The sequence below is a fragment of the Plectropomus leopardus genome, chromosome 16 (assembly GCF_026936395.1).
Source record: "Plectropomus leopardus strain MGB_pleo_1.0 chromosome 16, ASM2693639v1, whole genome shotgun sequence".
NCBI lineage: Eukaryota > Metazoa > Chordata > Actinopteri > Perciformes > Serranidae > Plectropomus > Plectropomus leopardus.
Window position 1 is genome coordinate 6,598,633 of NC_142191.1, and position 27,345 is coordinate 6,625,977.

A 27,345-nucleotide genomic window follows, 5' to 3' on the forward strand; every position below is an offset into this window, starting at 1 on the left:
CGACAAATGCTGTGCAAAAAAAAATCATATTTGATGTCCAACCCGTCAAAGAAACAATGTTTGTCTGGCCTCCGCTCTGATTTGGGCGCTCTGTGATTTGACACATCTGTTCCTCTGCCCGTTCCCCAACAGATCTGAGGGAAGTTTTACCCCGACGCTCGACAGTCGGTTATTTGAGAAAGCGCTTGTGGTTGATTAAATGGATTCAAAGTTAATCATCTTAGCCGGCTATCGCATTAAGCCTTGGCAAATGGTGTTCATCATAGCTGTGGTGTCTTTTAGCATGCTAATACTCCCCCTTTAAGATTATGTCCATTTGCACGCTCAAAGAAACGTGGCGAGCTAGCTGTTTCCCTTTCATCTCCGCCCGAGATGCAATCAGTTTTTAACACAAGTTTAAAAAAAAAAGAAAAAGAAAAAGCAATTTAAGGGAGAGGATGAGAGAAGTTATCCCTCGTACTAAAATTGTAACTGATAAAGGCTGACCTTTTGCATATGAAGGGGAGAGCGATTGAGTGTATTAATGAGCGAGTTAGTGCATCAGCGAGCGAGCAACAAGGTGGATGATTGAGTGATTGAGAGAGCCGCATGTGCAAATACGTGAGCGAGAAACCGCTTACAGTAAATGAATACCCAAATCTTTAACGATTATAAGCCCCCGGAGAAAAACTACACACGCCTTAGGTATTATTAATGGATGAATTCATCGCTTTTAATTCAGCGGCTGTGGCCCGCCGCTGGATTTGCCGGGGATCAGGTCCTAATCAAGGTGCCTGCGGGGCCACGGTGCACAGCATCCAGCCTCGGACGCAGAATGCTGATTCCTCAGTTTCATTAAAGACATGTTCTGCCCTACAGCCCCTTAATCAAAATCTAGCAGCGGTCAATACTTCATCCAGGATCCATTACAGTGTCTCAGGTAAGAGCAATTACCTTTTGGGGGGAGAGAAACAGCGGCAGGAGGGTGAGAGACGGAGCGATAGCGAGGCCATTTTAGAGGAGCAGATTGCTAAGTAAATACACTGATTCATTATAGAGAGGAGGGGGAGAGTATGAATCCTACATCTTATCTCCTCTCGGCTCTCTGCAGCTCCCCCCTCATCTGTTTCCCGCTTCCAACAGTCAATTTACCAACTGTGGCAGAAATGGAGTGATTCATTGACAGCCCCATCTACCTTGGGAGACACGTGTCTTTGAGCGCCGGACCTGATAGGAGGTTGTCTTTTTCTGTTTTCCTCGTGGTGACAAGAGTGTGCGAGCGTGTGCATTAGGTAAGGAGAGCTATTAATAGGGACGAAATGATATGCAGAGAGGAAGTGGATGCTAGGAGCGCAAGGAGATAAATATGGAAATATGGAAATGTACGCACTGGATTAAAATTTGATGAATTTCAAACAAAATTCCACATCCACCATCACTCTTTTTTTTCTCACCCCTGTAAGGATGTTGTGTGTGTGTGTGTGTGTGTGTGTGTGTGTGTGTGCGTGTCACTCTTGTGCAATTAGCTTCTGGAGTCACGCTTGACTGATTGTGAAGCTTAAATCCCCGAGCCCAGAGGAAAAACTGCGGTGTACAGGCCGCCTGCGCCAGAGTTGTTAGGGTTTGTAATTGCAGGTTTATGGGTTCACAGGCCGGTAAATCTGCCCGTGTACGGCTAAACGCTCCAGCAGGCTAACCTTAGCATCACTCCTGCTCACTCCCACCAACCATGACGAGGCTCAAAGCTCTGGGTTTCTCTGATATTAAGACACGGGGGCAGGAATGTGCAAACGCCAGACATACTGTGTGGGTGAGGAGGACTCATAAGACAAGCAGGGAAAGAAAGTACAAACAGGGTTCCTACACTTTAAGGCAAGTGGGATTTCAGACTTTGTCAGACTTTTTTTGATGCCACTCTAAAAAACATTTAGGGCACTTATACAGTGCTGAAAATTAAAGGAAAAAACAAAAATAAATCAATGTCAATTTGTTATGGCTAGGGAGAATTTTGCCCAAATATTTACTGTAACATAAAACATAACTTTTTGGTGACATTATTGCAACATGTATTTGTATTTGGTAAAATATTCTGATTTTTTCAAAGATACCCATTATTTATCATTTTCTGAATTACCCATCTTTCTGTTTTTTTTTAATCAAACCATTATGTGATGTTTATACACAGAAATGTCAGAAAAAAAGATTTATAAAAATCCCAGTTTCTGAGCCTTTTGAGATTTTTGAAAAATTGACATTTTAATACTAATTAAGGCCCTGTTTTATTTATTATTCAATTACTTTTTAAGAAAAAAAATATATTTTTGAGTTTTGTTGTTTTCCTTTAAAAAAAGAATTTGAGTTTTGCTGGTATTTCTTGTATTTTTTTAAAAATAATTTTGAGGGTTTTTAAAAAATTTTTATTTCAAATAATGTTAAGTTTTAGGTGTATTTTTTAGACAGTTTCCCATTGTTTTTGAATAATTTTGAGTTTTTTGATTTTCCTACATTGCATCCTGCACTTTTATTCTGAACACTTGATGTACTTTTTCATAGATATACTTAGGGACTAAAGACTTTAATACTTCTTCCATCACTGAGTATGATGCAGTTTTTGGTATGTATACCATGATACTTTCTGTTGAGTATGAGTTGCTATAATTCGACAGGTTAAGCTGTAATCTCAGTTGGTGTATGATGCTCTGAAACACTGTTTCATGTGCCCCTTTTTTAATTTTCAGCACCTGCACCTCTAGAGGTCTCTGCACGACCCTGGTCTGAAGTAACGAAAAACCCTGAAGACATTTGATTTTCTTGTCTGAATAACAGCGAGAAGATTTCTGCTTTATAGGCCTACCAAAACATTTGTTGGACAAATAGGCACAAGTGAGTAGTTTGGATAAAAGAGAGGATGAGGATTAAAGAAGGTGCTTCATTATCACATCAAACCATAGCTTCTTTCCTTTCATGTCCCCCAACCCCTCCCAAAAAAATAAAGCATACACCTGCACAAAAACCCACACACATTACCTTATTCCTCCCACACACACACACCAACATCCTTGTACAGACCCACACACACCTTTTTGGGGCTGTCTCTCGGGTGTTAATCTAATGCAAGTTTTTTTTCCTTGGCTTTGATGTCTTTCACTCTCTCTCGCCTGATCTGTCGAAGTCACCGGGGAACAGAACACCTATCTGGCTCCCAGGCTGTCAGCCACGAGCGACAGAGGGCCCCGCGATTAATTTCACCTAATCACCGTCCCAGCTTGATTACCAGCGGGAGCCGCTGACCTGGATGACATTTGTGCGACGCCTTTCAAAAGTAAAAACAGCCCCCGTTATGTCAAAGATAAGCAATTTGCTTTTATTTTGCGCCAACGGACAGGCAGAGGCAGCGGGGGGGAGAGACGGGATCGTGGTCGGAGGGAAACAGAGACAAAAGGAGTAAAAGGAGGGTCGAGAACGTGTATGAACTTCTTAATTGCTGCTATCTAGAAGCAGGGTTAATGAGGTGGTGGTACTGGATAGCAGCTGTCTCCTGCACTCATTCAAAACAAGGGTGACTTGCTCGCTTTGTAGAATTTTCTTTTTCTTTTTTTTTTTGTAGAAATATGGGCATGAGGCATAAGCGATTAGGGAAGTTATTACTTGGCAGCCTGCCCTGTGAATGACCTCACCTTCAAGCCTCTTTTTTCAGAAGCTGGAGTTTAAATACTAAAAAAGGAGGAGCGGCCTCCACATAAATAGGAAGCAGTAAGAAGTGAAATTATTTTCTGGCTCTTCAGATAGTCTGCAATCACACTGAAAAGCATCGCTTCATGTGTGATATTTAAAAACATCACTGGTGTTTGTTTTTTTTAAAGAAAAGTTTTCAGATTAATAATAAACTAAGAAAATGGAGATTGAAGGTTCAGCATGTAATGTCATGGCTGAATTTTCAAAGTAGCTGATGATCTTAATCAACTCCTCCTTCAACTCCAAAGAGGTAGCAGGATCAAGGGTGAATTTTAATTTCCTCTTTTAAACAATATTTAAAAATAACACCCTGATAAATCTACCTTATAACTTGTACCTTGTGCTGTGTGGATTCTACTAGAACATGTCTACATGCTTGATTGGTCAAAAAATGATTTTCCTCAGACTGTATGTGCTCAAACACCTGTATTCAAACTCTTCCTGAAAAAAGCCCAATCTGCTGTTGTCAGCTTGACTGGGTCTTCTATCGGTGCCTCTCTGCACCATCACTGAGGCCAAAGGATTGACTGAAATAGAGTATAGTGGCACTTTTTCTACAGTGAAAAATCACTGATGAAAAGCTAAACCAAAACTGTCAAAACCAGACATGTCCCAGCGGGAACATGATCTGGAATCAAAGAAATTATCAGCATTAGCATGTAGGTAGATAGGTAGCAGTTTTCCTGCAGCCTAAATGACTGTAAACGAGTAATACAGCCCTTTCTATCGTGAAAAATCATCAATAAAAGCTTCTAACCACAACCGGACTTGTACGAGCAGGCATATGATCTTTAATCTGCGAATAATCAGCAAAATAAGAAACCAAAATTACATCTTTCCCTGATAATATGCAGCTCCCTGGCATGTAACTGCAGTAGCAGTGCACTTGCAACTGGGGAGTGACAGTTGTGGAGCATAGTGGCCCTTTTTACCTTAAAAAATCACCAATAAAAGCTTTTCAACACAACGGGACATGTTCGAGCAGGAATACGATCCGAATTTGGGGAAAAATCAGCCATGATTCCTTGATGTTAGCATGTAGCTAGATGTAGCAGTGCACTTGCAGGTGGTATAATGACTAAAATGGAGTATAGTGGCACTTTCTACCGTAAAATATCACCAATAAAAGCTTCTAAAAGCAGCCGCACATGTGTGAAGAGGATGCAAAAAGAGCTGGATTTATTGTCCAGCTTTTTAACTATCCTCCCACCAGATTAAAAGAAAATCTCTTCATGCGAATACTGTCGTTTGATATTTTAAAAATAACACTGGTGGCTGTTTTTAAATAAAAGCCTCAGATAAATAATATATTTAGATAATGGGCAGCCAGAGTTCAGCATGAGCTACTTCCACACTGATGCTTAATGCGTGGGATTAATGTACTGTAAGAAACCTTAAATTTACAATATGCACCATCAACGTGTAAACACACTACATCACATAAGGCAGCACAAATAAAACATGATCTAGATGGTGTGCGTTTTCAGTTGGCTGAACGGTGCGCTGTAATGCATTTCATTTATGTGGGTCAAAAGGTTAATAAGCCACAGCGGTGATATATAACATCCATCTCACACGGAGGCTTCTGATGGAATATGTGAATCCAGCATGTAATTTACTGTCACAACATTTCCTGTCCCTCCATCTCTCAACTCACTGGGAACAGTGACCTCTATCTCACGGCTGCACTCCACAATAACCGGCCCCTGCGAGCTGTATCTATCTGGTGTCAGCTGTTGCTTCATACTAAAGTGTGATTGTGGTGGCGGATGGATGTGTTGGGAGGGTGGGCGAGGGCGTGATGCATCTATTCCCGCAATAAGTCCGCTCTGACGATGGCGCCTGTGTAACAGAGATATCTCAGTAAACTGAATATCATTCTCCCAGACATGAGAGACGAGCGCGAGCAGCTTCATGTGCTGCACCGCTCTCTGTGCTGTCGGGGGGATGAAAGAGAGAGAATCCAGGGAGAAGTCGTTCGGTGTGTGTGTGATCTGGATGCGGCAGTGTAACATATGTGTGCTGAGAAACACATAAACGGTGACTGGACACGCTGGACGTGAATTTTCTTTTGACGTCAGTTTATACTTTTACTCCACCACATTTCAGTGGGGATGTATTATATATTTTTTTACTGCAGTTATCTGAATGCTGTTACTTTAAAGATGAAGATTTCTGCATGAAAAATCATGAGAAAAGGTTATAAAATCTGATGTTTTGTTATAAATTTAAGAGTTTATACAAGTACAGCTGCAATGATTAGCTGATTAATGACCTTTCAAGGGACAGGAAATTAATTGCCAAATATTTTGATAAAAATTAAAGTCATTTTTCCCTTTTTTTTTAAAAATCATTTTGAATTTTGTGGGTGTTTTTTCTACATATTTATTCATCTTTAATAATTTTGTGGGTGTTTTTTATGATTTTGAGTTTTTGGGGCATGTTTTTCAGTTTTTTAAATAATTGTGAGTTTCTATGAAAAAAAAAATCTGTTTTTAGAGTAATTTGAATTTTGTGGTACAAATTTTGAGTTTTGGGGGTGTTTGGTTTGTTTGTTTAAAGATTTCTCTGCATTTGGTCCTTATATTTTTAATACTAAAAGTACTTTTTTGCTGAATTACTTTTACTTAAGCAAAATTCCAATGCTAGACTTTAACTCGTAATAGAGTATTTCCGCAGTGCAGTATTAGTACCCTTGCTTAAGTAAAGCATCTGGATTATTCTTTGACCACTGCTTGTCGCATCATTAAAATGGAAATGTGAACATGGCTTGTAATCACTGACTGGTATCTAATTATTATTATGATATTTAATGACTGATTGTAATTGTATGTACGTCTAAGCCTTGTATTACAGCAGATCAAGCTGATTGTCTAAGAAATAGTCTAATAAAATCAAGCCATGCATGAACATGCACATTCAGAAACAGATTACTGTGCATAATACAATTAAGGTATTTATTTGGAACATTGAACATATATGTTTTCTACTACTACCAGCAGATGCTTTTCAGCAAATACAGAATGGCTGTACCTCTTACATGATTAGCTGACAGTTGTTAGGGGACGGTCAACTATAAAGTTGTACATTAATTAATTAATTAAAATGTTCACATGCTTTAAACAGTCCAGCCTGCTCTGACTGGTCAGTGTTTCTGTATCTGTGCTCTCTGTGTCCCAGCACTGTCACTGCAGTCAGTGAATGGCTGTAAAAGAGTTTAACGGCACTTTCTACTATATATAAAAAAAAAATTACCAATAAAAGCTTCTAAACCAAAATCCTAACAACCTGATATGTTCCAACAGAAATATGATCTAAAATCAGGATGGACTGAACAACGTCTGACGATAGCATGTAGCTACGTGTAGCAGTGTAAGTTATGAAATGTAAACACTTACATTCAACAAATGACCATATAAAGAAATCTGTCACGGGGCCTTTAGCTCAGTGAGAAGAGCATGCGCCCCATTTAGGCTAAGTCCTTAGCAGCGACCCAGGTTCGATTCTGGCTTGCGACCCTTTGCTCTCTCCCTTTCCTGTCACTCTCTGACTGCGCTATAATAAAGGCATGAAAAGCCCCAAAAAAAAAATCTTAAAAAAAAAGGAGAAAGAAATCTGTCACAACAAGAGGTTTTTGCTCACAGGTACTGCAGAAAGTCCAGTTTCACTTGGTATGCCATTACTTGTGCATATCTTCACCTCGTTTATTTTCACTTGTTTGTGTCATGTTTAATATTACCTTAAAGGAATAGGTTGACATTTTGGAAAAGAGACTTATTTGCTATTTTTTTTGCTGGGAATTTGAAGAGCAGATTAACAATTAATTAGCAATTGGGTTCCAGCCCAATATTTAACCCCATACAACCTCATTAAGCTTATTAAACAGCCAACATAAAATATGTTCATTGGTGAGCTTGTTTTTTTGTTATTGCCTGTTAACATGTACATGTTTTGACATATATTGTACTATTTGGATGCTGTATAAAATTATATTAATTATATTTCGGCACCTCATGTTTTACCAAATTTACCTCATTAACTATGTTGCGGGTATTTCCTTAAATACAAATGTGTATATGTATTTATCCAGTAATTGTATATGTATAGTAATACATAATAATACAGTAATACACACGGCGGTGATGCACTCAGTCCTGTGACTGCTTTTGTGACATGCATTTAAGGCCCGGGTTCCTACTCACTGTGGGTTTTCTTTATTTTAAATGATTAAATTGTAGAAATTGAAGGGAAATAATGGAAGAGAAGTGATAAAATGCAAGTATTGCTCATATGCTTTTGAAAACACATAATTAGCTACTTTTGTGATGAAGTGAATGTCGTCATTCAGCATTTAGAAATTCTTTTTTGGTTTTGGTTGTATCAGTAGAGCAGGAGTAAATATCCAAATCCTTGTGGCAAAGTAATAAAACACAGCAGGTTTACTGGAAATGTACCGGACATTAAGTTTTAAAAAAGTAAAAAACAAATAAGAAAATCAACCTAAAAAGGTGATAAAAAATAAGTATACATTTTTGTTCTGTACCATTATTTTCAATACATAATACAAATGACTCTAAATATAGTTTTCTGTCCTTTTGTCCCCTTTTTTGGATAATATCTTACAAACCTACCCCCTTTTTAAACACTAATTTTCAGGTTATATTTTGTCAACTTTTCCAAATTTCTCACAATCTGCCAGACATCTCTTACAATGTCAGTCATTGCCTTGTTTTCTCTGTATTTGAGAGAAATCAAATCGTATTGTTCAGGTTTCAAAGGGTTAAAGTAAGATCAACTTGTCAGATTTTACAGTGTACATACACCCACATGTACACACACACTCCTACCTCTCCCTCTTTATCTCTCGCCACCGTATGCATTGAGCATTAAGGTAATGGTAACTAACTCCCGCTCTGACGCCACAGTCATCAGGCCTGGTTAGGTGTAATTACTGACAATTAAAGTGGCAATGCAGAACGGAGTCAATGGAGCGATTGTGACGATACTGTTGGTAGCCTTAACAGATGTAGAGGACAATGGTCTTGTTAGTATTTCAAGTAGATACTCTAATGTATAGTAAAGTGGGTTTTTCCCCCCTCAAGTGCAATGTGTGTAGAAACCCGCCTCCCCTTGGAAAATGATTTCAATAATGTGGATCTAAAAAAGCATTTCATTTATGCTACAAACAATCCTCCAGAGCTTAAATATAGACTTTTGATTGCTCTTTTTCCCTTGAAGTCAAAACTATGCAAATAGACGATGTCTAAGCTCAAAGAGCGGATGATGTTTCCCTCCAGCCAGATGAAGTCATCCTGTTTAAGCTGTTGCTTTAAGAGCTGGTGCTGCGTTCAGGAGGCTGCAGCCCACTTAGGACCGCTGCACCTCCATCTTCCTCAGTAACAGTGCTTTTCCAATTATGCTGTCTTTGGAGGAACACTGGGCGTCTGTGGGTGTGTGTACGAGACCGATGTGTGTGTATGTGCATGTGTACATGTGGACAATGTGTGTGATAAATGGAGGGGCAGACGTCAGCAGCCTCACAGCAGAGCCTGCAAGCCCTCACTTCCTCCCAGTGATGGAGATGAGGAAATAATGAGGCCCAGTTCTGCTCTGTGTGTGTGTGTGTGTGTGTGTGTGTGTGTGTGTGTGTGTGTGTTAGGGAGTTGAGGAGTAATGAATCTCCTCTTCATCCTCTCCCTTAGACAGTGGCGTCTGCCTCAACCCATCTCCTCTCTAATTCATCTCCCTAGAAAACAAGCAAGCCACGGACCACTGATCTAAACAACAACACCTAGAAACCCGCCATTAGAGTTGGAGGCAAAGCACCAGCGACATGACGGAGTTCCTTTCTGGTTTCGCCATAATGACCTTCTCCTTTGTTTGCTTTGGACAAAGCCCAGCTGAGGATGGGATGTCTCTCCTGAATAATGTAAAGGTATTTTTTTTTAAATAAACAAGTCAACCATTCATACTTCTGTAAATGTCACTGGCTTTTTTAATCTTTAAATTTGAAACCTATAACAACAGTATTCTCATGAAATATTAATAAAGTAACAGGTGCATCCTGTTAGGAGGTGTTTGTGCATATGTTGCTGGCGTACGTCATACAGGACATTAAAAAAGGCACTGAATATGTTTCACTCGTTACTGATTCCTGAACAACACTTTTGACTCCAACGCCGTGATCACGTTTGCTATTGACAAAACACCTGAACCCCTGGAGTCAGGAAAACGGTGGCAGGGCCAGACATCGTAAAGATTCAGGCTCCCAAACCAATATTTTTCTTTTTCCTATTTACGGCAGCTTTATGCACTATTTTTCAAGCCATCTGAGATCAAAGAAAGCCTAAAACCTGTACATCATTTAGGAAAAACACGATTGTTACCAATGGAAAAAATTATTCTTTAGAGTGGTGGTTCGTTACAATGGAAGGTTATCCTCCGAAGAGTACCGAAACAATTAATTTCATCGCACACAACAAAGATCCAAGACTTTTCCAAAACTTGCAATGATTTTTACATAATGCATGAGTTTTCCAAGCCTGGAAAATAAGATGTAATTTTTTTTTTTATGTTTTCAGGTTTCTCCTGACCGTGGGAACCCTGTAACTAGAGACGGTGTTTTGTTTGTTCGTTCTGGGCTACTGTAAGAATTTGACATAAACTGCACCTTAAAAACATTTTTTGGTAATCTATGCTGGAGTAGAGTTCACAGAATAAATGTTTAGCTGACAAATCTGCTACATTTGAATCCATGCCATAATAATCGCAAATCAAGGACCCCCAACACTGCCAAGTAAAAGTGGTCCTCAATGGTATGAAATGAATATTGGGACAACAGAAGAACATTTACTCAATTATATTAGATTTCTTTAGGGAAGAGCAGATTTAGGGCCTTTGAAAAACCCTGAATCTGTGATTGAGCCCCAGAAGCCACCCCCTGCTCCGCCCCTGAAGAACAACCTAATCCTGAATGTCAGTAAGACTAAGGAGCTGAAATTGGACTTTGGAGGATGCAGGAAAGGGACTACGCCCCCCTTAATATCAACGGCTCCACTGTGGAGAGGGTGGACAGCTTCAAATATGTTGGTGTCCTCATCGCTGAGGGCCTGACCTGGGCGCTGCACACTGACTCAGTGGTGACAAAAGCACAAAAGCAAGGAAGAAACACCTCAAACGCCTGAGGACATCCTGGGTATCCCTTGAAAAAGTCTTTTTTTTATTCCTGCACCATCAAGGGCGTCCTGATGGGCAACATCACAGCCAGGTATGGAAATAACACCAAACACAAGCAGAGCAGCTTCAAAGTGGCTGATGCTTGTGTACCGTAACCATATTGTCTGACGTATAAGCACAGACTATATTTCCTTATAGACAACATTAAACTGATTTAAACAGCCTGGAATGTAGTGAAACCAACAAAGACAACATATATTTGCAAATAGTCCTGCCCATGTGGCCATTTTAACAGCCCAAATACTTTCTTTAGTCCTATTTTCATGGGAATTGTATTTCCTGGGGACCTCATGTGATTTAGAAATTGACCACCTATAGCCCTGTTCGTACAGGACTAGTATTACGTAGGAAGCTCCGGTAATTTGTAATAGTTGTGGAGGAAGTCTGTAATTTTAATCCCATGCCATTTGTAAAGTAAAAATTCCAGGGCAAATTATCTACCTTATTTGTGCAAACACAGAGGTCATGGGATAATATTAGTCCTGTGCGAATCAGCAACTGTGTGATTTGCTGGTTATTTGGGTTAGTTTTAGTTGGTTTTGTTTTTTCTGTGCTGGGGAATAATGTCAGTAAATATGAGTGAAATACAGAAATCTCTTTACTTAAATTTACTGACATTATTCCCACAGGTAAAATGGCGCACATGCTAAACTACAGCCTACAAACATTAATAATTTTCTTCCATATATTATATAATAAGCTAGTGATACTGTAATAGTATTCATGTTAAAATTCAGAATTGATCCAGATCATGGAGTGTGTCGGCGAGTGTGTCAAGGCTGCTTCTATTACAGGTGGCCAAGGAGACACAGACCTGGTCCAGATGTAAACACAGAGGCTACTTGTATTTAAATAATTACACAGGTGAAGAGTTTATGTATTTCATTCTATAGATAACTGACATAGACATGGTTTTGCTTGTCAGTGTTTTTTTTTTTAAGTCTTAGATAAATTAGAAGTGGAGTGTTGTTTAGCCTCCAGACAGCCTGCAGTCAGTCCCACACAGCCAGGCAACTGCGAGCTGTGATAGATGTATGCTGTCATAAAATACAGCCTAATATCATCGCTCATTTACTATACATTTTAAACTAATTAATATGTGGCTGCAAATACTTAGATGCCAGTCAGAATATGATCTAATGACAAATCTCCAGCTCAGCCAGATTTAACCGACTATGCTGTCTCAAAGTTGCGTACACAAGCTAAGACGTGACGTGAGATGTGATAGTAGCCTCTGCTCACGTCCACACTGATAAATGCCCAAATCTGTGTGGAAAAGACTGCGAACCCACTTTTCTGTTGTACGTTCGTTTCATAAATGAGGGCAGTTATCCCATGCTACCCATCTCATCATCTGTCAAGATTTCACTCCTCTGATGGATTTGAGTTTTCGTTTTCTGCAAACGGGTCTCCATGCTGTGTAGCGAGATGAACCCCCTGCATCCAAAATGCTGTCAAAGTTTCATTTATAATTGCCGACACGTCCCCCGAGAAGTCCCTCTGGGAAAAGAGGTAGAAACAAGGTGCAGAAAAAACATAAATACGACCCAAAATCACTGATTCACAAGAGACCTATATTATCACATAACCTCTGTTTTTGGCAAAATCCGGTAGATAATTTGTGGTTCAGATTAGCATGAGATGCAGACAATCTCCGCAGTTATTTCAAATTACCAGAGGTCCCCAGGCATTACTAGCCGAGTGCAAATAGAGCTTTTCTTGAACTGATATTCGATGACTTTGATGATATCCCACTGCGCTGAGTCCCGCCACAACACGCTGTTTCAACAGACATTACATCATTTAAAGGGCATCATGAGGATATCTGATAGTGTCTTTAATGCACGCCTCTGGGGTTCTCTATGACGTCTGATTTCATACAATCATTACTGATTCTCTTTATCAACAAAAAAACAGTAAACAACCATTTCAATGCTTGTCTCCTTGGTCTGGTGATACCAACATGAACCAAAGCTCTGCGTGATATTTGTTTAAACAATATTCTTCACACAGTTTTGCCTCAGAACATTTCAAGAAGTCCATCCTCCAGAGACGTCTTCAAACATCATCATATCATTCAGAGGCGGTCATTAAACACTTTTTGTGCTCAATAAATCTCGGTTGTAGAAATGAGTCGGGCTCCAGATCAATATCATCATTATTCCTCATGATTCATACTCTACAGTCAGAGCTTTTGGATATTGTTGTCCAAACATACTGGCAAAGAAGATAAATAATAACTAGCAGTCGGTACATCACCAGTGGCCTTTCCACTCCCAGAGAAACACCAGAAAGCAGATAAGAATGAAGTTCTGCAGGAGATAATCACATTAGCATACGCAACACAAACACACTGTAGTATGTTTAAAGCTCCTGATGGGGAGAAAAACAGAGGCAAGAGATGAGGTTGACTCCACTACTCTGATTAAAGGCCCCTCCTCAGAGCGAGTCCTTGAAAGAGTAATGGGCAGTCGTGAACTGGCTTTACCTCCATTAACCAAACCAGCAAACATTTACATAATGTACACATAATGTGCTGATTCATTCTGTCCTGATTCAAACAAGGCTCAGATAACTCACCGAGGCTGTATCACACCATTCATCACAGAAGGTCATTTACATCCAAAAGCACTTAAGAGCCGCTGCACATATATCTTTGTCTACATGCATTATGGGATATTTTCAGAAGATTGTATAATGCATCACCTCGTATCATTGGGTCACATCATTCTGAGATACAAAGATGGAGTTCCTCAGCCATTTCTGGCACGCTACTCCCTTTTCAGTCACAAAAATTGATGACGATGATGTCATGAAGTTTTATCAAGATTAAATTTAATTTTAAAGGCAATGGAATAGGCTCCAAGTAAATGGTATAAGAATTACTTTCTATTTTAGACCATTCTCTTATTCTGACGGGCTATGATTTACAGTCCAAAAACATGCAGGTTTAAGGTGAACTCCCTAAAACAGTGACAATCTTACTATAGAGTGCTCCAGGGATAATGTTTCACTGTAGGCCAACCCAGAAACATAAAAAAAATATAAAAAAAGCACATGGAATTTTTCCATTGTATTTTAGATGATGGCAGAAAATAAACTCTGTGAACAAACGTTTGATACGTTCAAGTTTTGATCAGCAAGATAATCTCCACAAACAAACAGCACTTTCAGGATTTTTGAAGCCAAAATGTAATCAATAGAAGTAAAAAAAGCTATTGCTGGGCTGAAATGAACTAAGCTATGGTCTCATCACCACCACTAGCGGCTGAAGAGCCGTGTTCATCGTCGCTCGGCGTGATGGTGCTCTGTAGTCTCATTTAGCCACTTGACATTTCATGTCGCTGAACAAAAGCTGAAAGTCTCTTCAGCTTGTGTCAACCACAGACCTTATTCCAAGCTTCTAACCAAAAATCCATAAAGAAAAAAATCCATTGACTTTGAGACGAGGGAACTGTGCTAAAATGCTAATTCATCTCTAGGCTTTTGGACTGGTTACCCCGGTTCTCTATAGAGACAGAGTGCAATAAGTCCCGCCAATACCACAGGGGAAAACAAATTATCACTCAGTTGACTTTATTGCATGATAGTGCTTCTTTTAGGACATTTCTACAATGTCAGGATTTGATAGCATTTCAGCACATTTCTAGGATTTTAGGTCATTAGGGTCTTAGCTAGGACCTCTGTCAGGGGGTGTGGGGGATCCTCCACTGGCACTTTTTGATGCTGTTTTATGCACTCTGGCATGTAAAAAGTCCAAAAACAATTCCCAGTGTGGATCACTTTATTTTCATTGTGAATTAAAGCCTCTGGGAAACCAAATCACTATCAAATCATTATCGCTGCTTTCATCCTTTTGATAACAAATGGGTGCATCTCAGCTCGTGTTGCATGTGCTACGTTATGCCAACTGTAGGCTAAAGTAACGTCAATGACAAAGCATTTCGTATAATCACCATTCAGTGACGGAGAGAAATGTATTATTTTGAGAATCGTCTGACTCTCAAAGTTCAGAGGGTGCGTTCGGAAACACTCACTCTGAGTGCTGGAGTGCACTCCGACACAAAATGGACCATTCGTAATTTCGAACAACAGCTTTCTCATTTTAGTGCAGCGCGTCAGAGTCAAGATTGCTGGACCAGATAAGACTGTACCACTGTGACTCTGCTTTGCTCCAAGGCTGTTGTCATGGGGACGAGAGACAGCTGACAAAGGTGGGATCCAAGGAGGTGTCAATCAAAATATGTTCTGCCACACCCACACAGTCTGGACAAAATGCTGTTATCCTCAAAAGAAGTTGTTTTCAACTTGGGTTTCTAAGAGTTGGGAACATTTTTTTTTCAGAATTTTGTAGAAACTTCATGAGACACAACTTTGATATGTTCAGTCTTATGATTTCAAGCCACGTTTCCACGGGCTTTGGAAAATGGTTGGGGGGTCACCCGGCACCCTATTGTGGGCCAGACTTGACCCGCAGGCTGCAAGTTGAGTATCACTGATGTAGAGGACGGACTGATGGATGGATCATCTGTTCCTTTATCCATGAAACTGCCGATATGAAAGCTTGACTGTATATAACTAGGAGATGGTCCACACGTTAGCAATTATATCTTCCTTCAATCTGAGTCATAACTCAACCTATTGAACCTGCCTCCAGCACCTGCTTCATTCAGCTGAACCCACTAATCAATACGCTCCTCTGAGATCATCCCACTCACTTCCCTCTGTACATACCCAAATATATTACCTAGTGACATTAAAGAGCCTCTCCGGGCTATATAATACAAGCACAGAGAGCAAATACCAGTAATGAAGGGATAAAGGATTTAATAATGACAGCATCAGCCTCAGCCAAAGCTCGATTTTTATCACCACGTTCTGTGAATCAGTGTTTTCTCCAAAACCGTGTGTCCTCACTTGCTCTGCACACACATTTACTCAGGCACATTGCAGCAGAGGCCGCATGAATTGGACACCTGATGAGATAGGAAGCGCCAGTTACACTGACCGACTGGATAAAAGAAAGCCAGCATGGCCGCTAAACAAACACCATCAGCCGCAGTTTGGTCTCCGAGCTCCTTCATGAACTCCATCGATGGAAGGCAAACATGAAGCAGACACGCTTCCCCAAGTCGGCCTCACACCGCACGCTGCTGCACCACGTTGCACAGCTGAGGAGGCGTATGCCAAGACAAGTTAAGCCTTTGACATGTGTGTGTGAGTCAGGACCTCACTGGTGGAGTGTGTGTTCATGCATAAGCATGTGCTTAAACCCAATGGGCAGCCTCTATTTTTATTTCCTCTCACACGCATGAGCAAACAAAGAAATGGACACACACATTCACAGGTTTCAAATCTAGATGAACGCTGCCGTTGCCAAAAAAAAAAAAAAAAAAGATTCATGCTCAGACTCAAGCACATGTGCCGACAAACACACAGGATCCTCATTAAAATTCACTGGCGTCTGCAGCAGCAGTGTGGAGTAAGGGCTGTGTAAGTCCTTCCACAGATAACACAGAGAAAGCAGGCTATTGTCTTATTCTAATCCTTCTTTTGAGGGACTGTAGTGAGAAATATCAGGGAGGAGTGAGGATGTGTGTGAAAAGCTTCCGTAAACTGATATCTACAGTCCAGTGGGTTGTTACTCACAATAAATGCACCACCTGATTCTTACAATTTCACAGCCGCTGACAAACTGGCACCAGCTGACTAGGCAGACAACATTAATATCATCTGCACAGCATTAGCATATGGACAAACAGTACAAAGTGTTTTTTCTTTCCTGGGAAACTTGGCTACCTATTTTTTGTTTTTTTTTCTCCACACTGCATCTCTGTGTTCTCAATTTATTCCAGTTTGCCAGGCTCGTTCAGACCATTTTAAAGTGAGTTTTAAAGTAGTCCTTTATCACAACCTGTACAGTAAATGCTGACCTGGATGGAGCAGGTTCAAGGTACACCAATTTGTTCCGGCTGAAATCATTCTGTTTCGCTCTCTCCGAGTTAATTTGACAACCTCAATGTTTGGGCACAAATAATGGACCTGAAGATTGTATTGTTTCTCGGCCGAAAACGGAGTTGTGCAGGATTCATTCAGCAGATTAATAATAGGGTTGCAACTAACTATTATATTTATTTGAATAAATTCAACATTTAATCTAAAAATTAAAAAAACACCATAAGTTAAGGCTGTGGAAACAGGGCAAATTGGCTTAATTTCTTTTAAAACGGCAGTGAAGAACCAAAAAAAAAAACCCCACCAGAAATGAGCAAGAAATGATTTAAAAGAAAAAATTACATTAAAAATAGCATAAACAACAAAAAACAAACCCAAAGAACAAAATGGGAAAATTATAGTAATTCTGTAAAAAGTAATTATAACATACACAATTCTGATAAATATAAACATAGTTCTCTCTTTTTTATATTCTAAATCTGCTATTATCTTGCAATTTGCAGGATATTTCTTGCCAAGTTGCTCATTGCTTTTATCCCATGTTTTCAAAAGAAATCAAACCAATTTGCTCAGGGTCCAAAGGTTTAAATACTTGTGAAAGGCATCTGAATGCAGCACAAGCAAAGTGATGTCAATTCAGGCTTCAAAGGGTTCGTGGAGCTCTAGGCTTTTTTTTGAATGAGTTTTGTGTAATGTGAAATACAGAAGAGCTGCAAATCCTCTCACTTGTAAAGCACGTGCACAGAGGACACATTGATTGCTGGACAACTTAATCAGTGGTCAAAACTGTTGTTTTTTTTTTTATTCACAAACTGATTTCAGTTTTTGTCAATTGCTTTGGCACATTCACAGCTACTTATTTAACATCCACATCATCCATGAACTTGTGCATGTCATTCTTTCGAATAAATTGCAAATATTTTGGCACATTCATGCAAATGATTTTGTGAAATTGTCTGCTGTTTCCTGCATTATTAATTACTTATATCAAGTTGTCCAATATGTAATATACTGGTTCTCTGTTGAACAGCCTTACCCAGCAAAACATCCAGGTATTAATTCACTGCATAAATCATTGCTTGCAAAGTCTCTAAACGAGTTGTCAAAATCTGACATTATATTTTCCATACATTTCTATGTAATTTTTTTATGCAGGAGAGTCCTGAGTTGTGCTGCATCACAAGGGAAGGTATCCGTTGTGATGTGGATGAGAATCGGTGGCCGGAAAGACACATATGTCAGGAGGTGTAGACAGACTGCGCAGTTATTCCCCATACAGTGCTGCATATGCAGTTCTGCCTAAGGCGTGTTTCCTGTGTTTACGTTTCTAATTTTGTTTTTTTTTCTTTGAGCTCTGCAGTGTAATACAATACAGAGTAAAACAGCCCCGTTTCACTCCCTGCTCGTCAAAAAACATTGGTCAGTGGCCCTCGGCATCAGATACCAACTCACACATGGACCCATTAAAGGTGGTATGAGACACACCAGGAGGCAGATTTTTTTGACACCTCATGCAACTACTGCAGTATTATGAGCCAGAACGAGAGGGCAGGGGAAAGGATCAAACAAGCTCTGGACTTTCACCCAGGAGACCGCTGTTAGTGTCTTGTGTAAATCCAGAGTTATTTATAAGTGCTTGTATGTGTAGCACACTGCGCTAGTAACATATGTCATGTAATCTATGCATGTCATTTTATATAACATAGTATTAGTAACAAACATACTTATTTAAAGCCAAATGATGATTTTTCTAAACCTAACCACATACTTTTATTGCTTTAACTTAAAGAAGTAGACCAAAGTTTTTACCTATGTTCTAAAATCATTTTGAAATGAGACCGTATACATTTAACAAGTAAAACCTGTATATTTCATGAAAAAAGTGTTTATTTTTAAAAGACACAATGCATGTCTTAAGTGTAAATTGACACAGCTACCTTTGGTGTCTAAAACTGATGCAGGAGTGTATGGCAATTAACGGAGCGTAGATATTCAAAGAGTGTGAAGTGAGAATGTGTTGGGTTATAACGGCAGCGTTACAATGACAACATGGCTCTGCATTTTAACATCAATGACACTTGTTATCCTAAAGCCACTGCTACGTTCACAGACATAAATATTAACTTCTGAGAGATAAACTGAGGATGTTGAGCAAGTTAAATTCTTTTAACTTCAACCCTTTTAACCCTTCGTGGGCTGCTGTTTGTGCAAATTGTTTTGAGAAATTCACCTACTGTTGTGCAAATTTTAAGGATTAAAATGTTATCATCTCAACACGTTCTCACTTCCCACTTGTCAATTATGGCTACTTGTTCAGTACCCCTGTGCTTAAAATTATGAGGCTCTAGGTAGCCCTCTAGGGTCAGTTTTGGAGGTGTCAGTTTTCCATTATAACATATGTAGTGTCTTTTTAAATAAATTTCAGTGTTTACAGGAAACATACAGTTTTTGCTTGTTCCATGTATACATTCACTACATAAAACCTCCTGATGAACTACCTGGTGAGGTTTAGCAAAAGATCGTGGTTGGGGTTAAAATCACATTGACTTCTGGTTTTAAACAGGACACAAACATGAACTCCTTTGTGAAAGTCCAGAATTTATTTGACCCATGCATCCACCTCGACTTCCTCTCTAATCGGACTTTTTTGTTCTCTGTACTCTCATGTGTTTTAATAATCTCATATTACCCACAAATAGGTTAACACTGGAGTTACTTTAAAGCCTGAACATCGCATACAGAAGCTAACGGTGCCTTGGTGCTGGTATCGGACGCCGAGGGGCATGGCCAAGTCTGGTATTTCACACACTGGGAATGACATCATGCTGACCTTTTCTGCACTATTGAATACGTTAATATTAACAGTATTTATTTTGTGATTACTAAAATGACTAGAAAGTTCATTAACAACATACTGGACATTGCAATATTTCATGCCCCTGAAGTTTTTCCAAACACTTTGTTTTTTTGTCAGTCACTTTGGAGACATTCTTCCCTGGTCGCCTCCTCTCCAAATCTCTTTTAGATAGATTGTGCCGGTGATGGTCAATGAACTCTCTGAGCCCACAATAAGCTGGCCCTGCAGAACTCCTAAGCCCCCCTCAATCAGTCACTCAACGAAACATTAGATGCTGCAGCAAAATTAATGCAGCTGAAATTAAATGAAAACACTGAAAAGACTCCCCTGTAGGAAAAAGAAGTGAGCATCTTAAGCTTAAAATCGATCAGCGCAGGAGTTGGGCAAGGTTCTTTATTAACTTTGCAGAGGACCTTCCCCACAGACCAAACTGCACACAAACACAACTGAAGTGTCAGCAGGTATAAAATGTGCTTAGATGGACTTCAGAGCTTTGTAAATACGTTGGCTTTGAGCTGCTGTGTAGCTAATATCAGCTCCTCCGGGCTGCAGAGGTCAGTTATTACCATTTCCCGTCTGTCTGTCTGACTGTCTGTACATTTAGCCTTTCTTATTCCCTGCATTTAATTGCACTGAGTCAGAGTCAAGCGTGCTGCAGCTGCCTCCATGAAGGCCGGGGTTTCTCAAAGCACACTTTGATCTAATAAATGTGCATATGTGAATAAGATCGCTTGTGCTTATTTCGAAAATTGAAAACAAGACCCTTGATTCCAGGAAGCAGAAGCAAATAAATGCTCTCAGAAGAAACCAAGGAAGAAACAGTAAAAAGATCATTCAGGCTATAAGCCTTTGAATGTACAACATGCATCTGGTTACCATCTTCCCTTTGCAGTAATGTCGCAGGCCATTATAACCTCTGCTTTTATGTCCTACACATAAACCGAGTGATACCAACAGCATGCCAGATACATCTGAAAGAGACAGCAAACATAATTCAAGGTGTTGTTGTTGGGTGGTCCACCTCCAAAACACCAATTTTAATACTAATTAAAAATTGTAGCTGCAAAGCACTAAAAATAGCATGTACTGCAGAGGCCCATCAATTAAATTCACCCTCAGGGGACAGCTGTAACATTGCTCAGGAGGACTGATGTGCTTTTGCTGGATGTGCAACATAGCACAATGCTAGCTAATGAAGCACACACATACTGTGTTACAAGGCCGGATGCAAGGACATCATCAGGATGGCAATTTAAAACTCCACTGTGTAAAAAATCTCTATATTTTATTCAATATTTGAAGGTTTTTTCCTACTTTGTTGATGCATGTGCATGACAGAGCTGCATCACATTATATTACTTATATCACTATAAAATAATGACATAACTACTGTTTTTATCATTGGATTTTTATATGATACTGCTATATCAAGGTATTTTTTTCATTTTTATCATGTATTTAACAGTACTGCATAGTCTTTATTCCATTCTTCACATAAATAACACCATATACTTTATTATTATGTACTCCATACACTAAAGTATCTATACTTATATAATATAGACTCAACACATTATTGTTGCTGGAGTTGTACCGCAGGTTTTCTGGATTTCTTTGGCACAAATATTTCCATGATTCATCTACATTATCTAAAGTGCTCTTATGTATATGGAGTATATGCTTATAAACAGGTTGGAGGAAGTATTCAGATCCTTAAATTAAGTAAAAGTACTAATACCACAATGTAAAAATACTCTGTTATTAGTAAAATCCCTGCATTAAAAATCTTACTTAAATAAAAGTATGAAAGTAAAATCACTAAAATGTACTTAAATAATTAATAGAAAAAGCACTCAATGCAGAAAATGTTTAAGGGAAACTGGTATTTTTCAACCTGGATCCTGCAGGCTGCAGCCACAGTGGTGACGCTGGCTCCATTGTGATCTCTATGGAAAACTGTGCATTGTCACTAAACGTTTGTCCACTAAAAGTGTCTGTTTTTGCCACTGACAGACTCAGGTTGTTACTATAGGTGTCTGACAACACAACGGAAAGGATCCCTGTGGAGAAATAAAATGTTTTTCCTTAACCTTCGCTGATCTGTTTTTTAGTCTAACCAAGTTCTACTCAAAAAAATATTTTCTGAAATATCTCAAACTTTTCCACATTGTTGAAAACCATGACACTGAAAATCTCGTAGAAATTAAGCAATACTTCCTGTACTCCAGCACAACAAACTCCCAGCACTCCTGCCTACAAACTCTCACAAGATTTCAGACCAAGACTTCTCTCTGAGCCAGACTTGGTCACATAAACAAGCAAAAGTTAAGGAAAAATGTATTATTTCTCCCCTATGATACCAATCTGAGCCTGTTAGTGGCAAAAATAAGCACTTTTAGTGGACGTGAACTACTGGTGCAAAATGTTCTTACACTGCAGCTCCTTTTGTTCAATACTGGATCAATATCAAAAATGATCTGTTTCCATTCATCACTTAGACACAAAAACATGCGAAAATAGAGTTCTGGTTAAAAAATACAGAAGTTTCCTTTTAATCAAGAATCCTCATATTTAAGAAACTGAAACCATTAACTATTTTCACATAAAACAATGACTGAAACGATTTAAGAATTAACTAATTTCCTTATCAATAGACTAATCGTTTCACCTGCACTTGTATATTTTCAAAGGGTTTATGTGCATAAATCTAAAGTTTAAAATGAACTAGTGGCCTAATAAAATAAACGTGATCAATTAAAAAGTGCAACACTTCCCTCTGAAGTGTAGTGTAAACGAAAAAGTGGCATGAGATTCAAATAGTAAAGGAAGGTAAAAGTACCTCAAATTTGTAGTTAAGTACAGTACATGAGTAAATGTATTTATTTACATTCCATCACTTATCAACGTCATCTCTCATCCTCAGCTTTTTATCTACTTTTATTCAATTCATCTTTATGTGTTTTCATAAATTCTTATCTTATTACCTTAAATACACATTTTTAGTGCATCAGCAGTGTGGAAACTCTGACCTCAAAATGCAGCTCACTGAGGCTCCGCGCCTTTTTTATTATCCTCAGGTCTGTCTCTGTTGTGTTTTCCGGCTCCACTACCACGTCTGCTCCTTCGGCTCTTTAGTGCAGCCAAGGTGAAACGGTGCACGGAGGGAACGAGGCCTCTGACTGTCAGCTACTGAGATACATTCAGCCTCTGCTCCGCTGCTCCATTAAGACCTTCCACCAACAGCTTTCTAAACAAGTTTCAACTCTGCAACCTTTGCCCGTGTCAGTCCAAATCAACAAATACAAGGAGGTGGCTCACACACAGAGGAGGGAAAGAATAAGACGGAAAGGAAATATGGGCAGAGGAGAAGGAAGAGAGAGCACCACGGCACAAAGAGTCCAGCGTTACCACTCAATGGATCAAGAGACTGAAGCAAAAGTGAAAATTTGCGGTGGCTAGGATCTGTCAAAGGCACCAAATGCAGGACTTAAGATTTATCTCAGCAGAGTTTTTTCAAAGATGAAATAAGACGAGGTCTGCCCTTGATACGTCTGATTACAATCCACCTACACTATTACTCATCGGATTTAAACTCCCACTTGTTGGAGGTTGTCTGAGGGTCCGGCTGTGATGAAAGGGCAGCGACTCCCCTGTCTCGCCGCTCTTCGACCGCTCACGAGGTGAAATAGGACAATCGATGCCCAATCAATAAAAACAATAGCACTGCATCACTGTTTTCTTTGATGAATGCTAATGAGCCTCCACCGCTTGTCGTGCAGATACTTTAAAAATAGAGAGGTTGCACTTACAGTCGATGGCCGTGTCGGAGTAATAAAGGCGCTTTAGCTTAATTAACATTCTCAGGAGAGCCAAGGGGTCTGTTGGATGCTCTACCGCCGAATAACTACATTTACCGCAGAAATATTTGCTATATTAGGCTGTAAGGCTTCATGTTGTGAAACACAGATCAGCGCTAATCGTCTGTGCTGCAGCTGTCTGTGTTCATATGTTGACTTTCTTGGAGTTAAGAAATTTAAGGCATTTCCAGCACTTGTTTCATTTTACATAATTTCTTTCCTGGCGCTTTAAAATGATTTAATACTAAAGCATATATACTGGTTATAATCTAAAAGTTAACTGTGCTGAAAGCTGCACTATCAGAGTATGTTTTATTAAGCTGCTAAGAGACTGTATTTGTTTCATGATCAGCTCTGTAAATAGCAACCTCTTCAGAGTAATGTTTGTCTCGAATGTGTCCTCAGCAGGAGACAAAGCAAGACAGTGACTAGTCCTTAGCACTGTAACACAGACAAAGACTCTATTACCCTTTTACCACCCAAATAAGCGCATGCACGTTTTTTTTAAAATGGGGAAACCCATTTAAAACAGGCAATAGACTGCACCAAAACACCAAGTCACATTCCTTTTATATGTAAATGTACTTGGCAATAAAACTAGAATCAGATTCGGATTCAGAAGAAGAAATGACACAAAACATTGCATTAAAAAAATAAATAAATAATTAAAAAGTCAGAGAAAATTGCATAAAAAACACAACACCTGGTCTCTATCTTAAAATGGCAAATGTCATCATGATAGTAGTATCATCGCCATGGTCACATCTGTTTAACGCTGAAGAAAGCCTAGAGCTGAAACGCATCCGTTTCTGTCTGCTGCTGTGCATTTTTATACAGTATCAAATGCTTATCAGTGGGTGCTCACGACTTCATTCTATAACTGTGACTTTTGTCGGCATCCAAAACACTTTAAAGGATTTTTCAGTGAGCACGCCACTTCTTTTGTTTGAACGGTTCTGTTTAAACCATCAACAACTACTGATGATATGTGAGGGTCTTAAAGGGTTGTCTTATTTCATTGGGGAATATTTCAACAACTGTCCCTTTCAACTCTGTTCTGAGGGGCACAGAGACTCTTAAAATGAGTCGTAGAGTTAACAAAATAAGAAATGGGATAACACCTAGTACCTACAACTTTGGGCTTCTTACAGTTGTCTGTCTGCCTCACTTGGGTATCTTTGTAAATACACGATAACAGCGGGAACATTTTTTTATCCGTGTTTATCATCATCACACTTACAGTAGACGTCCACTCTGATGGACTTGATTGCAGGGGATCCAAGGCCGTTCTCAGCCTTGCAGTAGTAGCGACCTCCTTGGGTCCTCAGGATCTTTGCAATGTGCAACGTCTCGTTGAACACACTGGAGTCCTGGAAACGATCCGACACGCTGCCGGCTGTCTTGGTCCATCGGATCTGTGGGGGACAAAGGGTAGAAATGACTGTACTGTACTTCCAGGTCTGATTTAGAGTGAGCCGTTCGACAAAGCTTCAGGTAGGAAGTCGATATACAGTATGAATCAAAATGACACTGTACATTCTTAAATAAAAGCTTTATTTCAAGTACTGGCCACAGCTGCGGCTGGCATGAACAACCTGGTAATAGAAAATGAAGGGGTGCAATTACCTTTAGCTCACACGGTACGTTCAGCATCATATGAAGTTCCACAGCACACATTTCATCTGTATACAGCTCTGAGTTTCTCTTTTCAGCAGAAATATTGTTTTAATTTCATGCTCAGTTTCTTTTAATCCCTGTTCCGTCATTGAACCTCATCAGCCATGCACATTTTTAAACTAAAAGCTGAGATTCTGCCGATTTAGCCACTGAAAGGCGGTTTTTAGTGTCAAACGTCATTGCAGGAAAGCGTAACAGAGGCTTTCACCAACAAAATGAACATTTGTAAGTCTAACGTAGGAACAAAGAATCCAAAAACTGAAAAAAAAAACAGTAAAAGGTGTCCACAGCAAAACAACATCTGTATACAAACTCTCAATGTGTGCAGTGTAATCCCAGGCCTATTTACCCAGTTGTATTCTCAATGCTTCCCAAAACACATGCATTTTGGCTAAAACCTTCTATTTAAAACACTTTGTAGAATTTAGATTGATTTGATACTAAAGCACACTCGTTACAATCTAAAAACTTCGTGTGCTGGAAGCTGCACTATAATATGTTTTACTACACCGCTAAGAGACTGACTTTGTTGCATGATCAGGGCTGTGAATAAAAACCTTTTCAGGGTAATGGCTGCCTGGAACAAGTCCTAGCAGGAAATAAAGCAACACTACGGCCAGTCCTTTGCACAATAACACAAATAGAGTCTCTAATAGTCGTTCCTCTGGGTATCTCGTCATTTTGTTTGCTTCTTTGTAAACACATAACTACAGCGGAAACATTTTCCAGCCATGCACGTCATCACACTGACAGTGACCATCTACTCTGATGGACTTGACTGCAGTAGATCCAAGGCAGTTCTCAGCCTACGCTCAGTACTTCCCAAACATGCACTGTACCTAAAACCTCACTTTTTGCAACACAAGTGGCACACATGGACAGGATTGTGCATTTTAACTCTGCTCGTGCAATCCTTTGAGTTGCAGAGGCGTGCTGCTCCTGTGTGTGAGACTCTTGATGTGGAAGTGTTTTAAATAATAAGGGTTTCACGGAAATGCATGTATTTGGGAAGTACTGAGCATACAACGGGATACATGAGACTTTGATTTTACTGCACAAGTTGTGTACGAGTTGGCAAACTGATGTTTTGATAAAGTTTTGCTGTTGGTAAATGCGGACACCTACGACATGAATTTATCCATAATGTTTGCTGTTTTGGGAATCTTTGTTCGCTGTGGAGGCATGAGAGCAAAACAAAGTTTTCTTTACAAGCTAATATACGTCTGGTCATTTTGTGGGTGAACCATTCCTTTGAAATCTACTGAAAAACAGCAAAATGAAGCAACTCATGAATTATTTCAGCACTTAACTCCGAGCAGCTCATGTTATCAAGAGAACAGGCTCGCTTGAAGGAAGTGTTGAGTTTGTAATAAGAGCAGCAACTTTAACATCTTTATGACCAAGAAGAAGAAATGAAATCCTAGTTCCCACGCCAAACGTGGCCCATGTGTGGACTTTGAACAGCGCAATCTGGTTCCCAAGCCCTGTAGACTGAACTACTGCAACCCAAAATAGTCTGCCAAACAAACTTCCAGAAAACTAGATTTATACTGATGAAAGGAAACAAGATAAAATGTGTCAACTAATGTGGTAGATTTGGTGGTAGATTGTGGGAAAATGCCATATAAAATAACATATGGTCTCCTTAACCAGTTGCTAAAGTATAAGGGAATACCGAAATACATAACTGTAGAACAATACTCGCACAAGGAGAGGCTCTCTCTGAACTTTAGGTGACCGGCAGGAATAAATAGCTAAGGAATGTGAAAAACAACTTGTGTTGTTATGAGGGAAAGGACTGTTATGGTGATATGACACTGTGCCCTTCAAAGAAGTGAGATAGGAGAGAGCCTAGAAAGGCAGAAGTCATGGTGGTTGGGCAAGGAAGGAGGGAGAGAGAGGAAAAGAAAGGTTAGGCTATGAGATTGGAGAGGAGAGGTAAAGTAGGTGGATTTCTTCGCTGGCCGGCGACCCCATCACTTCGTGCTCTTTGACTCTCTTAACCTGTAATCTGAAAAAGTCCTTTAATAAAGCGTGAGTGGAAAAGGT

General features: G+C 39.6%; 1 protein-coding gene across 2 annotated transcripts in view; it reads right to left on the bottom strand.

Moving 5' to 3' along the window:
• Positions 1–27,345, bottom strand: part of LOC121955372 (MAM domain-containing glycosylphosphatidylinositol anchor protein 2) — a 252,880-nt gene that overhangs the window by 130,672 nt on the left and 94,863 nt on the right. For both annotated transcript variants that reach the window (XM_088089304.1, XM_088089303.1), the window contains exon 3: positions 24,860–25,034. In XM_088089304.1, the coding sequence (XP_087945430.1) occupies positions 24,860–25,034 (175 nt within the window). The remainder of the gene's footprint in view (positions 1–24,859; positions 25,035–27,345) is intronic.